General features: G+C 63.1%; 1 protein-coding gene across 1 annotated transcript; it reads right to left on the reverse strand.

The window, feature by feature from the left end:
* Positions 1-10,498: 10,498 nt before the first annotated feature.
* LOC115455475 (translation initiation factor IF-2) lies at positions 10,499-11,687 on the reverse strand. The gene is made up of 2 exons (XM_037444968.1): positions 11,473-11,687; positions 10,499-11,345 (listed from the first exon to the last, which is right to left on the reverse strand). Exons 1-2 carry the CDS (start codon positions 11,685-11,687, stop codon positions 10,499-10,501), a joined length of 1,062 nt encoding a protein of 353 aa, XP_037300865.1.
* Between the last annotated feature and the right edge of the window lie 2,647 nt (positions 11,688-14,334).

The raw sequence follows: 14,334 nt of genomic DNA on the forward strand, positions 1-14,334 counted from the left end.
CGGCCCGTTCCCGATCCCTCTCGGCACTCTCCTTCTGCGAGAGAACCACCTCACAGAAGTGGGCCACCGCACGCCAGGCCTCCCGACTGTCGACCATGGACGCGACCACAGCCGGCAGCGAGGGTCTCCTCCGACGACTGACACGAGAGCGCTGCGCTCATCGTCCCAGGCTGGGCAAGACTCCAACGTATGTTGGGCCGTATCCCGCGGGCAGTTGTCACAATGGTGACACACGGCGCTTATCTCCGTCCCTGCTATCTGACACAGGTACTCCCCGAAGCACCCATGCCCGGTGAGCACCTGTGTCAATCTAAAGATTGCCGCGCCGTGGCGCCCTGTCCAGCTCACTGTGCAAAGACAGGACGCACTGCCGCGACGGCCCGAAGCCCCGCTGTCGGGGCCTCCAGCCTGAGACGCCACTCCTCCACGGCGGCTCGCCGTAGGGAGGCCCTCTTGGCCTCCACCTCCTTCAGGGCCGGACGCTGCCCGTTCCTGAACGCCTCCTCCCTCCAATGGAATGTATCGGAGAGAGCCTTGGCGTCCAGATCCCAGGGCAGGAATCCGGCCAAAAGATAACCGCCTCGAACGAGACCGTGCGATACGCCCGTATGGCCCGCTGCGCAATGACCCGCTGCGGGCCCCGCAGGAAAACGGCAGAACGCTCCCCTAGGGCGTCAGCCCAGACCGGGCTGCCGTATAGTGCTATGGACCGCACGACCCCGTGGTATAACCTTCGACAAGGGATATTTGGACCTTCCAGGTTGGGCAGCAGGCTGGAAAGAGCGCCCGCCGCCCTGGTCAACTTTGTCCTTAAACTTTTAAAATGGGCGCTGAACTCCCATCGGCTATCCAAGATCAAACCTAAATACTTCATGGTATTGCCGATGGGAATCCGCACCCCCTCCACTACGATGTGGGCACCGGCCGGTGGCCCCCTAAACCTAAACGCCGAATGCGGCTCACTACATGACCGGTGCCCACCGCCGCCAGGATCGCGGCGCCCTGGAAGGTCTTAGACGTCGCCGTGACCAACGTGTCATCCGCATAACACGTCACGTCGACGCCCCAGAGATTGGCACCACGGAGCACCCAGTCGTACCCGATGTTCCACAAGAGGGGCCTAGAACCGACCCCTGTGGAACACCGCACGACATCGCTCTTCGGTGCCACCCGTCGGCGCCCGGATACACCACGTACCTGTCAGAAAGGTACGCGTGCACCAGACGCCTGAGATAGGGCGGCACCACATGGTACCGCAGTGCTTCGTTGATGCATGGCCAGGGGAGCGAATTAAAAGCGTTGGAGATGTCGAGTGAAACCGCGATGACGACTTTTCCCCTGGCCACTGCTGCCTCCGCCTGCGACTTGACCCGCAGAATCGCGTGGACAGTTGAGCGTCCACTCCTAAAGCCAAACTGTTTGTCGGCCAAATTTGGACCGACCCTCTCGAGATGCTCGACGAGGCGCGCGTGTATAATACGCTCAAAAAGTTTGGCGACCTCGTCGAGCAGCACGATGGGCCGGTAGGCCGACGGCGACTCTGCGGGTCTCCCCTCTTTCTTAAGCAGGACGAGCTTCCCGACTTTCCAACGCGCCGGGAAGACGCCCTGCACCATACAGGCGGAGAATAGACTGCGGAGCCGCGGCCCCAAGTACTCGAGGGCTAACACCCAGGCTTTCCCGGGGATGCCGTCGAGACCCGGGGCGGTGTTTTTGCCCGCAGTCGAAACACTGCCGCCCGCATTTCCGCGGGCGAAACCTCTGGAATATCCCTTGCCGAAAGTTCCGACGACGATGACGCCACTTCCGGTGGCGCCATCGGTGGAGGAGTGGTCTCCTCGGTGGCCGGGAACAAGGCCGCGACAACGTTGGCCAACAGATCGGGCCTGAGACTCTCCGACAGTGGGGGCGCCGCCGAACGAAGCTTGTTCATAACTAGCTTGTATGGGCGCCCCACGGGTCCGCGTCGAGAGTCTCCAAAAACTCCCCTACGTGCCGCGACCTTGGCCCTATGAATGGCCACCCGCAGCGCTCTCTTCGCCTCCTTGTAGAGGCCGTAGAGCTGCCGCTCCTGGTCTTCGTGGTCTCTTCCTCGGATTCGGCGGCGGCGATGCCTGGCGCATCGGCGGCGCGCAGCCACGCATGACGCGCGCAACTGAGCTAACTCCGCCGACCACCAGTACACCTCCCGCCGCGGAGGACGACGGAGCGCCCGGGGCATGGCGGCGTCGCAGACATCCGACATTGCCACCCCGAACCACTCCGCCTCCTGCTCTACCCGAACCGGACCCTCCGGCTCGGGGAGCCACGAACTGCCAGAGCGGCCAGCTCTAGGGCCTCCTTGTCGAGGCGCCTTAACGCCCACCGCGGGCCGTCCTGTCGAGGGGCACTCGGTCCACCAATACTATTGGGCCGGATACTCGGGGGCGCGGAGACATCGAACCTTATATAACGGTGGTCCGACAGCGTCTCCACGCCCACGAGGACTCTCCAGCCCTGGACACGACGTGCGACGGCGGGGCTCCCAAACGACAAATCCACAATAGACCCGCCGTTGTGCCGCACGCACGTGTCCACCGACCCCCTGTTCAGGACGACCAGGCCGACGGAAATCGCCCATTCCTCCAGGACCTCACCGCGAGCGTCGGTCGCCGGCGAACCCAGACCGCGGACTTCGCGTTGAAGTCGCCGGCGACGATCGCCGGGTGAGGTTGGCCCTGCTCAACCAGGGCCCCCAGCCGAACGAGAAAAGATTCGAACTCGGCCAGAGGTCTGTTGGGGGAGAAATAAACTCCTACAATCCACAAGTCCCCCAACAGAGCCGCGACGCATCCCTGGCCCTTCTCGACTTTTGCGAAGGGCGGGGAGCCAGCGGCACCCTGGGTGATGATGGCCACCGACCCGTCGATGTCCCCTACCCAGTTATCTCGGGGCGGGACAAAATACGGTTCGGCGACCACGGCCACTTGCACCGACCACTGCGCCAGGCTTTGGGACAACAGGTCCTGGGCGCGGGCGCAGTGGTTGATGTTCGCCTGGAGGAAACTTAGGTCCATTATTGATGGGCGATCTCCTCCACGTCCATCTCGGCCACTGGTTGCGGTGGGCCCGCCGCCTGCGGCTGGGACAGAACCTCAGCCGCGGCGGCATTCCTTCCTTGGGGGCGGCGCCGGTTGCGTCGGGAGGGGGCAGAACAAGCCTTCCCCCCGAGCCGGTGCCTGGCGGGCCTGCCGGCGGCAGCGCAGACTGCGCAGTTCGCCGGGGCCTTGCACTCACGGGCTTTGTGGCCCGCTTGACCGCAGCGGTAGCAAAGGTCGCTGCGGTCCACCGCGCAGTCGCAGCGCTCCCGGACGTGCCCGGACTCCAGGCACCGGAAGCACCGCATCGGCCGCGACTCGAGCACGGTCACCCGAGCCGCGGTCCAGCCAATAAGGATGCGGGCCGCCCCCCTAACTTTTTGCGCCGCCTTAATAGGCATCCTGACCCAGGCTGTCCCTACGCCGGATCGATCAGGGCGAATTTGCCCAACTTTTATCGCCTCCACGGCGCACTCACCGGTCTTGGAGAGGGCCGCTGCGACTGATTCTGGAGTGGCTGTATAGTCCAGCTCACTTAGCCGCAGTTCCACGGTCTTCGTGGGCCGGGAGATTCTGATATCTTCCGACCCCGTGAAACACTCCCTCAGCCTCGCGGCGAGGGAGTCGGCCCTCTCTTCGGAATTCGCCCCGGGCACCTCATACATTGGAGCGCCCGTGGCCGCAAACTTTGGCCTCATCTTGCTTATTTCAAGGCCGGTGAGGTCTACCTTATTTTGGGCGTCCGTTAGGACGCTCTTATAGGTCAGGCCCTTCGCAATTGCTGCTGGTGTGAGGGAGATGACTACGGCCGCAGAACGTGGCGGCCGCAGTTTCGGCTCCTTCCGGCGCGTCGGTTTCGGCGGCTGCGTGCTGTTTGTTGGCGCTGCTGCCGGCTTCCCCTTCTTCTTTCTTCTGACCACCTCGACCCACGGCGTGTCCACGTTAGCCGGGGCTGGCGGCAGCACGCGGGGCTCTGGAGCGGGTTGGGCTGGAGGCGGTCCGTTCTTCTTGCCCTTTTGGGGCTTTTGTTTGGGCGTCTCTCTCCTTCGGTCCTGGGTCTTCTTTGCCGCCGATGCCGTCGTAGTCACCGGGGCCGTGGAGGGACCCGCGACAGGTTGTGGCGGCGCACTGGAGGGCCCAGCGACTGGAGCAGGGAGGGGGGCAGGAGCGGGAGCGGGTTGGGCTGCTCCCTTCTCTTTCCTTTTTCCCTTGCCTTTGGCCGGTTTTGGGTTCGGCGCCCCTCCTACGTATCCGCTCGTCACGGGGAGTTGTGTGTCCCCGGAGGCGGTCCTTCTTTCGGGCCAGCGGGGGCCGTTGCGCCGGGCCCATGAGGATAGATTCCATTTGGGCTTGGACCCTCGCTTCGACCATCGCCAGCATCTCCTCTGTCGATGACTTGTTTGCGGACGCCTCCAGGTCTTCGAGGCGTCGTTTTAGGGTGGCATTCTCCTCCTTCATGGCCTTCATGTTGGCTTCAAGACGGGCACTGTGTTCCTGCCACTTCTTTATTTCCTCCTCGAGGCGCGCGATGACAGCGGACTCAGGCTGTTCCACGTACTTCACGATCTTGTCCGTGACCCAGTTAAGCGCTTTCTGGGAAGTGCCTTTGAGGTTGCCTGACTTCCTCACGACATTGCGAACAACCTGGGTGCACTTACGGAGGTCTTCCTTGAGTACTGGACGGTCCTCTTCGGTGTCTGATATTCTGGGGGGGACCGGCGACTTGATAAATTGCAGCTGGTCCTCCAGCTCCTTCTCTGCGTCTTTCCGCGCCGGCTTCCCGTTGAAGCCTGTCACGCTCCAACTGCGCTTTCTTGAGGCCGACGTACTTGCCCACTGAGGGCGGGCGTCCTCTCATTCTGCCGTCGATCGCCTGCGTCTTCGGCGCCGGTTCGTCGGTGTCGCTGGTCAGACTGAGCTGCGAAAAGCTGCTTCTTGTGTGCGACTTCCTTCTCCAGAGCTTTTTGCTCCTCACGGTAGAGCCACTCTCGCTCGAGTCCGTGTCCAGGCTCAAAGGCCGCGCGAATTCGGCTGCCACCTCCATGGGCATCGCGCCCGTTGTCTCCCTTCACTACGTCTTCGTCGTTGGGCTTGCACCCTTCGACCACCGCCTCTCCGGACGAAACCGAAGAAGGCAACTTCGTCAATAAAATTATTGGGGTTTTGTTTTGATTAAAGGATTCCATAATTGTTCCCACGAGTGTGGGGGAAAGGGTGGTCCGCCCAGGCAGTGCCCCCTGTACCTGGGTAAGCCTAGCGTAACCCGCACAGAGTGTCGGCCGGTACTCTGGCGGGGGTCGCACTCGAGACCGAACTACCCATCGGCCATGCATCCCCTCGCGGTGCGCCGCCGCTTGAGATTCGGGGTGATTTTTTATAGAGGTTTTCTTCCTCGCGGTCCGGGCGGTTAAGCCAAGACCCTCGGTCCGGCAGGAGCGCGAGACATATCCACAGACCTCCATACCGGGTTACGATCTATGACGGTGGCAATGAGAGGGAAAATCCCCCCACTGCCTGCTCGGGGCGGGGTGAGCGCACACCGAGCCCGCCGACACCCCCGGGACGGAACCGGGAGCTGCCCGAGATGGGCCCCACGACGTTGTCCTAGTCGACGGCGGAAAATATCGTCAGCGGGCCTACTCGCCAACGCCACAAGTGACGGAGAGACTGGTCGACGACGACACTGTCCGACGGCGTAACTAGACGGCGGCCGCCGCAAAAGGCGACGACCGTCAACAACTCGTTGTCAGGATATTCGCCGGCGCGCAGATCAGCCTGATCGGTCTGATCGACGCGCCGTTGCCCAGGGTGCACCACGAGGAGGTTTCCTGACCTAGCACCCCAACCTAACCTAACCTAACCTAACCTAACCTTTTTTTTTTTTTTTGGTTTCGCGGAGAAAGTACCTTATTACTACCGCCCAGCCTTCGTGGGGGGCGACTGAGCGGTTATGTTGGGGTCACCGTGCCTTACGACCCGACGTTGCGCCGCCCGGAATTGATGTAGACCTTCGGGCGACCGCCGGGCCGAGTCCCTAACCTATGTACAACGCACGGCATACCAACTAAAACTCCGCGGTGGCCCTCTTCGGCGCATTAGGGACGGCTGCGGGCTTCCTCTGACGTTGAAATGTCTAGTCTGCGACCGCAACCGCCCCTGCGCGGTGCCGCCTTGCGGCCCGTCTCCTATGGGGGGGGCTCAAACCCCCGCGCACCGAAGGACGCCCTCGGCGTCTACGGCAGCGTGAGGCCAACAACACACTGCCGTCCATCCCGGGGGTCAACCGAGAGTGTGCGATGAACGCACTGCGCGCACTGAAAAGTGCGCGCGCACTAGGACGGGCAGCCCCCTGCTGCCCGCCGACGACCCCTTCGTGGCCCCTATTAGTCGCCTTTTACGACAGGCAGGGGATACCGTGGTGGAATTCTCCAAACGCCCCCATTCCACAGGGCGGGAGACGCCGGTCAGTCGTCCACCCGGCGCCTCCTACGTCTCCTCTGACGGCGGGAGGGATCCTCCCTCTCTCGATCCCTCTCGGCACTCTCCTTCTGCGAGAGGACCACCTCGCAGAAGTGGGCCACCGCACGCCAGGCCTCCGGGCTGCCGACCATGGAAGCGACCACGGCCGGCAGCGAGAGGTCTCCTCCGACGACTGACACGAGAGCGCTGCGCTCATCGTCCCAGGCTGGGCAAGACTCCAACGTATGTTGGGCCGTATCCCGCGGGCAGTTGTCACAATGGTGACACACGGCGCTAACCTCCGTGCCTACTATCTGACACAGGTACTCCCCGAAGCACCCATGCCCGGTGAGCACCTGCGTCAGGCGAAATGTCGCCGCGCCGTGGCGCCTGTCCAGCCACTGTGCAAAGACAGGACGCACTGCCGCTACGGCCCGAAGCCCCGCTGACGGGGCCTCCAGCCTGAGACGCCACTCCTCCACGGCGGCTCGCCGTAAGGAGGCCCTTTTGGCCTCCACCTCCTTCAGGGCCGGACGCTGCCCGTTCCTGAACGCCTCCTCCCTCCAATGAAAGGTATCGGAGAGGGCTTTGGCGTCCAGATCCCAGGGCAGGAATCCGGCCAAAAGACAAGCCGCCTCGTACGAGACCGTGCGGTACGCCCGTATGGCCCGCTGCGCTACGACCCGCTGCGGGCCCCGCAGGAGGGCGACAGAACGCCCCCCCAGGGCGTCAGCCCAGACCGGGCTGCCGTACAACGCCATGGACCGCACGACCCCGTGGTACAACCTTCGGCAAGGGATACCAGGACCTTCCAGGTTGGGCAGCAGGCTGAAAGAGCGCCCGCTGCCCTGGACAATTTCGTCCGCAACTTTTCAAAATGGGCGCGGAATTCCCACCGGCTGTCCAAAATCAGACCTAGATATTTCATAGTTTTGCCGATGGGAATCCGCACCCCCTCAACCACGATGTGGGCACCGGCCGGTGGCCCCCGCCGAGGCCCGTGAAAACACATGGCCTCGGTCTTCTCGAGGGCCACCTTCAAACCTAAACGTCTAATCCGACTCACTACGTGGCCGGTACCCACCGCCGCCAGGATCGCGGCGTCCTGGAAGGTCTTAGACGTCGCCGTGACCAACGTGTCATCCGCATAACACGTCACGTCGACGCCCCAGAGATTGGCACCACGGAGCACCCAGTCGTACCCGATGTTCCACAAGAGGGGCCTAGAACCGACCCCTGTGGAACACCGCACGACATCGCTCTTCGGTGCCACCCGTCGGCGCCCGGATACACCACGTACCTGTCAGAAAGGTACGCGTGCACCAGACGCCTGAGATAGGGCGGCACCACATGGTACCGCAGTGCTTCGTTTATAAAAGCGTTGGAGATATCTAACGACACGGCGATCACAACCTTCCCCCTGGCCACTGCTGCCTCCGCCTGCGACTTGACCCGCAGAATCGCGTGGACAGTTGAGCGTCCACTCCTAAAACCAAACTGATTTTGTCGGCCAAGTTGGGACCGACCCTCTCGAGATGCTCGACGAGGCGCGCGTGTAAAATGCGCTCAAAAGTTTGGCGACCTCGTCGAGCAGCACGATGGGCCGGTAGGCCGACGGCGACTCTGCGGGTCTCCCCTCTTTCTTAAGCAGGACGAGCTTCCCGGTCTTCCACCGCGCCGGGAAGACGCCCTGCACCATACAGGCGGAGAATAGACTGCGGAGCCGCGGCCCCAGGTACTCGAGGGCTAACACCCAGGCTTTCCGGGGATGCCGTCGAGACCCGGGGCGGTGTTTTGCCCCGCAGCCGAAACACTGCCGCCCGCATTTCCGCGGGCGAAACCTCTGGAATATCCCTTGCCGAAAACGACGATGACGCCACTTCCGGTGGCGCCATCGGTGGAGGAGTGGTATCCTCGGTGGCCGGGAACAAGGCCGCGACAACGTTGGCCAGTAGTTCTGGCTGGAGACTCTGCGACAGCGGGGGCGCCGCTGGACGAAGCTTATTCATCACTAGTTTGTAGGGGCGCCCCCACGGGTCCCCGTCGAGAGTCTCCAAAAACTCCTTGCGTGCCGCGACCTTGGCCCTATGAATGGCCACCCGCAGCGCTCTCTTCGCCTCTTTATAGAGGCCGTAGAGCTGCCGCTCCCGGTCTTCATGGTCTCGTGCGCGAATACGGCGGCGGCGATGCCTGGCGTATCGGCGGCGCGCAGCCACGCAAGACGCGCGCAACTGCGCTAACTCCGCCGACCACCAGTACACCTCCCGCCGCGGAGGACGACGGAGCGCCCGGGGCATGGCGGCGTCGCAAACGTCCGACATTGCCACCCCGAACCACTCCGCCTCCTGCTCGACCCTCACCGGACCCTCCGGCTCGGGGAGCCACGAGACTGCCAGAGCGGCCAGCTCTAGGGCCTCCTTGTCGAGGCGCCTTAATGCCCACCGCGGGCCGTCCTGACCAGGGGCACTCGGTCCACCAATGGGCTGGTTACGTTGACTCGTGGGCGCGGCGACATCGAACCTTATATATCGATGATCCGATAGTGTCTCCGCGTCCACGAGGACCCTCCAGCCACGGACACGACGTGCGACGACGGGGCACCCAAACGACAAATCAACGATTGACCCGCCGTTGTGCCGCACGCACGTGTCCACCGACCCCTGTTCAGAACGGCCAGGCCGACGGAGATCGCCCATTCCTCCAGGACCTCACCGCGAGCGTCGGTCGCCGGCGAACCCCAGACCGCGGATTTCGCGTTGAAGTCACCGGCGACGATCGTCGGGTGAGGTTGGCCCTGCTCAACCAGGGCCCCCAGCCGAACGAGGAAAGATTCGAACTCGGCCAGGGGGTCTGTTGGGGGAGAAATAAACTCCAACTATCCACAATTCCCCCAACAGAGCCGCGACGCATCCCTGGCCCTTCTCGACTTTTGCGAAGGGCGGGGAGCCAGCGGCACCCTGGGTGATGATGGCCACCGACCCGTCGATGTCCCCTACCCAGTTATCTCGGGGCGGGACAAAATACGGTTCGGCGACCACGGCCACTTGCACCGACCACTGCGCCAGGCTTTGGGACAACAGGTCCTGGGCGCGGGCGCAGTGGTTGATGTTCGCCTGGAGGAAACTTAGGTCCATTATTGATGGGCGATCTCCTCCACGTCCATCTCGGCCTCTACCACTGGTTGCGGTGGGCTCGCCGCCTGCGGCTGGGACAGAACCTCAGCCGTAGGCGCATTCCTTCTTTGGGGGCGGCGCCGGTTGCGTCGGGAGGGGCAGAACAAGCCTTCCCCCCGAGCCGGTGCCTGGCGGGCCTGCCGGCCGCAGCGCAGACTGCGCAGTTCGCCGGGGCCTTGCATTCGCGGGCTTTGTGGCCCGCCTGACCGCAGCGATAGCACAACTCGCTGCGGTCCACTGCGCAGTCGCAGCGCTCCCTAACGTGCCCGCTCTCCAGGCACCGGAAGCACCGCAGGGAGCCGCGACTCGAGGACAGTCACTCGAGCCGCGGTCCAGCCGATCAGTATTCGGCCCGCCCCTTCACTTTTTGGGCCGCCTTTATGGGCATTTTCACCCAGGCGGTCCCTACGCCTGACCGATCAGGGCGAATTTGCCCAACTTTTATCGCCTCCACGGCGCACTCACCGGCCTTGGAGAGGGCCGCTGCGACTGATTCTGGAGTGGCTGTATAGTCCAGCTCACTTAGCCGCAGTTCCACGGTCTTCGTGGGCCGGGAGATTCTGATATCTTCCGACCCCGCGAAACACTCCCTCAGCCTTGCGGCGAGGGAGTCGGCCCTCTCTTCTGAGTTAGCCCCGGGCACCTCGTACATTGGGGCGCCCGTGGCCGCAAACTTCGGTCTCAGCCTGGTAATGTCCAGGCCGGTGAGGTCTACCCGGTTCTGTGCGTCTGTCAGCACGCCCTTATACGTCATGCCTTTCGCCACCGCCGCCGGTGTAAGAGATATTATTACGGCCGCAGAGCGTGGTGGCCGCAGTTTTGGCTCCGCCCGACGTGTTGATTGTGGCGGTTGCGTGTTTGCCGCTGATGTCGGAGCGGGCCTTTCCTTCTTCTTTCTGTTCTTTTGGCCACCACGACCCACGGCGTTTCCATCGAGGTCGGAGCCGGCGGCAGCGGGCGGGGCTCCGGAGCGGCTTGTGCTGGCGTGTCCTTCTTCGTCTTTTTCTTCTTTCCCCCTGTTTTTGCCGGGGCCCTGGAAGGACCAGCGACAGCTGTTGGCGGCGCGCTAGAGGGCCCAGTCGCAGGAGCGGAGAGGGGCGGAGCTGGTTCGGCTGCTCCTTTCGCCTTCCCCTTCCCCTTGTTCTTCGCCGGTTTGCCGTTGTTAGGCGCCCCTCCTACGAAGCCGCTCGTCACAGGGAGCTGCGTGTCCCCGGGGGCGGCCTTCTTTTCGTGGGCCAGAGTGGGCCTCTGGGCTGGCCCCATCAGGGCCGACTCCACCCTGGCCTGGACCCTAGCCTCGACCATTGCCCACAATTCTTCTGTCGGGGCTTTACTGGATGACGCCTCCAGCTCGTCTAACCTGCGGCGGAGCGAGGCGTTCTCTTCTTGCAGCCCTTTGACGGTAGCTTCGAGGCGGGCGCTTTCCTCCTTAGCCTTTTTTCTTTCCTCTTCGAGGCGGGCTATCGCGGCAGACTCGGGCTGCTCCACGTACCGGATGATGAGGTTGATCACCCGGTTTAGGGCCTTCTGTGAAGTTCCCTTCAGATTGCCCGATTTCCTTACGATTGCCCGCACAATCTGCCCACACTCTCTAAGGTCCTCCTTAAGGACGGGGCGGTCCTCGTCCGCGTCGGCCCTGGGAGGTAATGGCGATTTTACGTGGCGAAGTCGCTCATCCAGTTCTTCGGTGGCCTTTCTTCGCGCCTCCTCTCGCTTCAGGCGGTCGCGTTCTTTCTGCGCCTTCTTAAGCCCGGCGTATTTACCGACCGAGGGAGGACGCCCCTCTCCCTCGGCCGTCGGTTGCTAGTGTCTTCGGCGCCGGCTCGTCAGTGTCACTAGTGAAGTGTAGTGACACACTGTCAATCGAGCGGGAATGCCTCCTCCAGAGCCTCCTGCTCCGGACGGAAGAGACACTTCCGCTCGACTCTGAATCTACGTCTGTGATTGTGGCCCCGGATGTTCCGGCCACTCCCTCCATTGGCCTTTCAGCCACACTCCCCTCTACATCGTCTACGTCGTTGGGCTTACGCCCACCGACCACCGCCTCTCCGGACGGAACCGGAGTAGGCAATCTCGTCAAAATGATCGTTGGTTTTTTAAAAGTTAAGACACTCCCTTTTGACTCCCACGAGTATGGGGGAAAGGGTAGTCCGCCCAGGCAGTGCCCCCTGTACCTGGGTAAGCCTAGCGTAACCCGCACAGAGTGTCGGCCGGTACTCTGGCGGGGGTCGCACTCGAGACCGAACTACCCATCGGCCATGCATCCCCTCGCGGTGCGCCGCCGCTTGGGATTCGGGGTGATTTTTATAGAGGTTTTCTTCCTCGCGGTCCGGGCGGTTAAGCCAAGACCCTCGGTCCAGCGGGAGCGCGAGACATATCCACAGACCTCCACACCGGATTACGATCTGCGACGGCGACAATGGGAGAGAGAGTCCCCCCCACCGCCTGCTCGGGGCGGGGTGAGCGCACACCGAGCCCGTCGACACCTCCGGACAGAACCGGGGGCCGCCCAAGATGGGCCAATCTCACCAAACTACAACACGACGGCCGCCGCAAGAGGCGACGACCGCCAACCACCTTGGTTGTCAGGATATTAGCCAGCGCGCAGATCAGCCTGATCGGTCTGATCGACGCGCCGTTGCCCAGGGTGCACCACGAGGAGGTTTCCTGACCTAGCACCCCAACCTAACCTAACCTAACCTAACCTAACCTAACCTAAAACCTACCTTATTACTACCGCCCAGCCTTCGCGGGGGCGACTGAGCGGTTATGTTGGGGTAGCCGTTGCCTTACGACCCGACAATTGAGCGGCCCGGAACCCACGGGCGGCGGTCGGGCCGAGTCCCTAACCCTAACAAACTAGTCCCTACGCAACGACCTACCAACTAAAACTCCGCGTTGACCCTCTTCGGCGCATAGGGACGGCTGCGTGCTACCTCGAGACATCAGGTCCGAGTTTCGTCCGCGGCCGCCCCTGCGCGGTGCCGCCTTGCGGCCCGTCTCCTAAATGGGGGGGGCTCCTAAGCCCCCGCGCACCGAAGGACGCTCTCAGCGTCAGCGGCAGCGTGAGGTCAACACCACACTGCCGCCCATCCCGGGGTCAACCGAAAGTGTGCGATGAACGCACTACACGCACTGAAAAGTGCGCGCGCACTAGGACGGACAGCCCCTGCTGCCCGCCGACGACCCCTTCGTGGCCCCTATTAGTCGCCTCTTACGACAGGCAGGGGTTTACCGTGGTGGTATTCTCCAAACGCCCCCATTCCACAGGGCGGGAGACGCCGGTCAGTCGTCCACCCGGCGCCTCCTACGTCTCCTCTGACGGCGGGAGGGATCGGCCCGTTCCCGATCCCTCTCGGCACTCTCCTTCTGCGAGAGAACCACCTCGCAGAAGTGGGCCACCGCACGCCAGGCCTCCCGACTGTCGACCATGGACGCGACCACAGCCGGCAGCGAGAGGTCTCCTCCGACGACTGACACGAGAGCGCTGCGCTCATCGTCCCAGGCTGGGCAAGACTCCAACGTATGTTGGGCCGTATCCCGCGGGCAGTTGTCACAATGGTGACACACGGCGCTTATCTCCGTCCTGCTATCTGACACAGGTACTCCCCGAAGCACCCATGCCCGGTGAGCACCTGTGTCAATCTAAAGACTGCCGCGCCGTGGCGCCTGTCCAGCCACTGTGCAAAGACAGGACGCACTGCCGCGACGGCCCGAAGCCCCGCTGACGGGGCCTCCAGCCTGAGACGCCACTCCTCCACGGCGGCTCGCCGTAAGGAGGCCCTCTTGGCCTCCACCTCCTTCAGGGCCGGACGCTGCCCATTCCTGAACGCCTCCTCCCTCCAATGGAATGTATCGGAGAGAGCCTTGGCGTCCAGATCCCAGGGCAGGAATCCGGCCAAAAGACTAACCGCCTCGAACGAGACCGTGCGATACGCCCGTATGGCCCGCTGCGCAATGACCCGCTGCGGGCCCCGCAGAAGAGCGGCAGAACGCTCCCCCTAGGGCGTCAGCCCAGACCGGGCTGCCGTATGGTGCTATGGACCGCACGACCCCGTGGTATAACCTTCGACAAGGGATATTTGGACCTTCCAGGTTGGGCAGCAGGCTGGAAAGAGCGCCCGCCGCCCTGGTCAACTTTGTCCTTAAGCTTTTTAAAATGGGCGCTGAACTCCCACCGGCTATCCAAAGTCAAACCTAAATACTTCATGGTATTGCCGATGGGAATCCGCACCCCTCCACTACGATGTGGGCACCGGCCGGTGGCCCCCTCCGAGAGCCCGTGAAAGCAGATGGCCTCGGTCTTCTCGAGGGCCACCTTTAAACCTAAACGCCGAATGCGGCTCACTACATGACCGGTGCCCACCGCCGCCAGGATCGCGGCGCCCTGGAAGGTCTTAGACGTCGCCGTGACCAACGTGTCATCCGCATAACACGTCACGTCGACGCCCCAGAGATTGGCACCACGGAGCACCCAGTCGTACCCGATGTTCCACAAGAGGGGCCTAGAACCGACCCCTGTGGAACACCGCACGACATCGCTCTTCGGTGCCACCCGTCGGCGCCCGGATACACCACGTACCTGTCAGAAAGGTACGCGTGCACCAGACGCCTTGAGATAGGGC

The sequence above is a fragment of the Manduca sexta genome, unplaced genomic scaffold (assembly GCF_014839805.1).
Source record: "Manduca sexta isolate Smith_Timp_Sample1 unplaced genomic scaffold, JHU_Msex_v1.0 HiC_scaffold_1013, whole genome shotgun sequence".
Taxonomy (NCBI): domain Eukaryota; kingdom Metazoa; phylum Arthropoda; class Insecta; order Lepidoptera; family Sphingidae; genus Manduca; species Manduca sexta.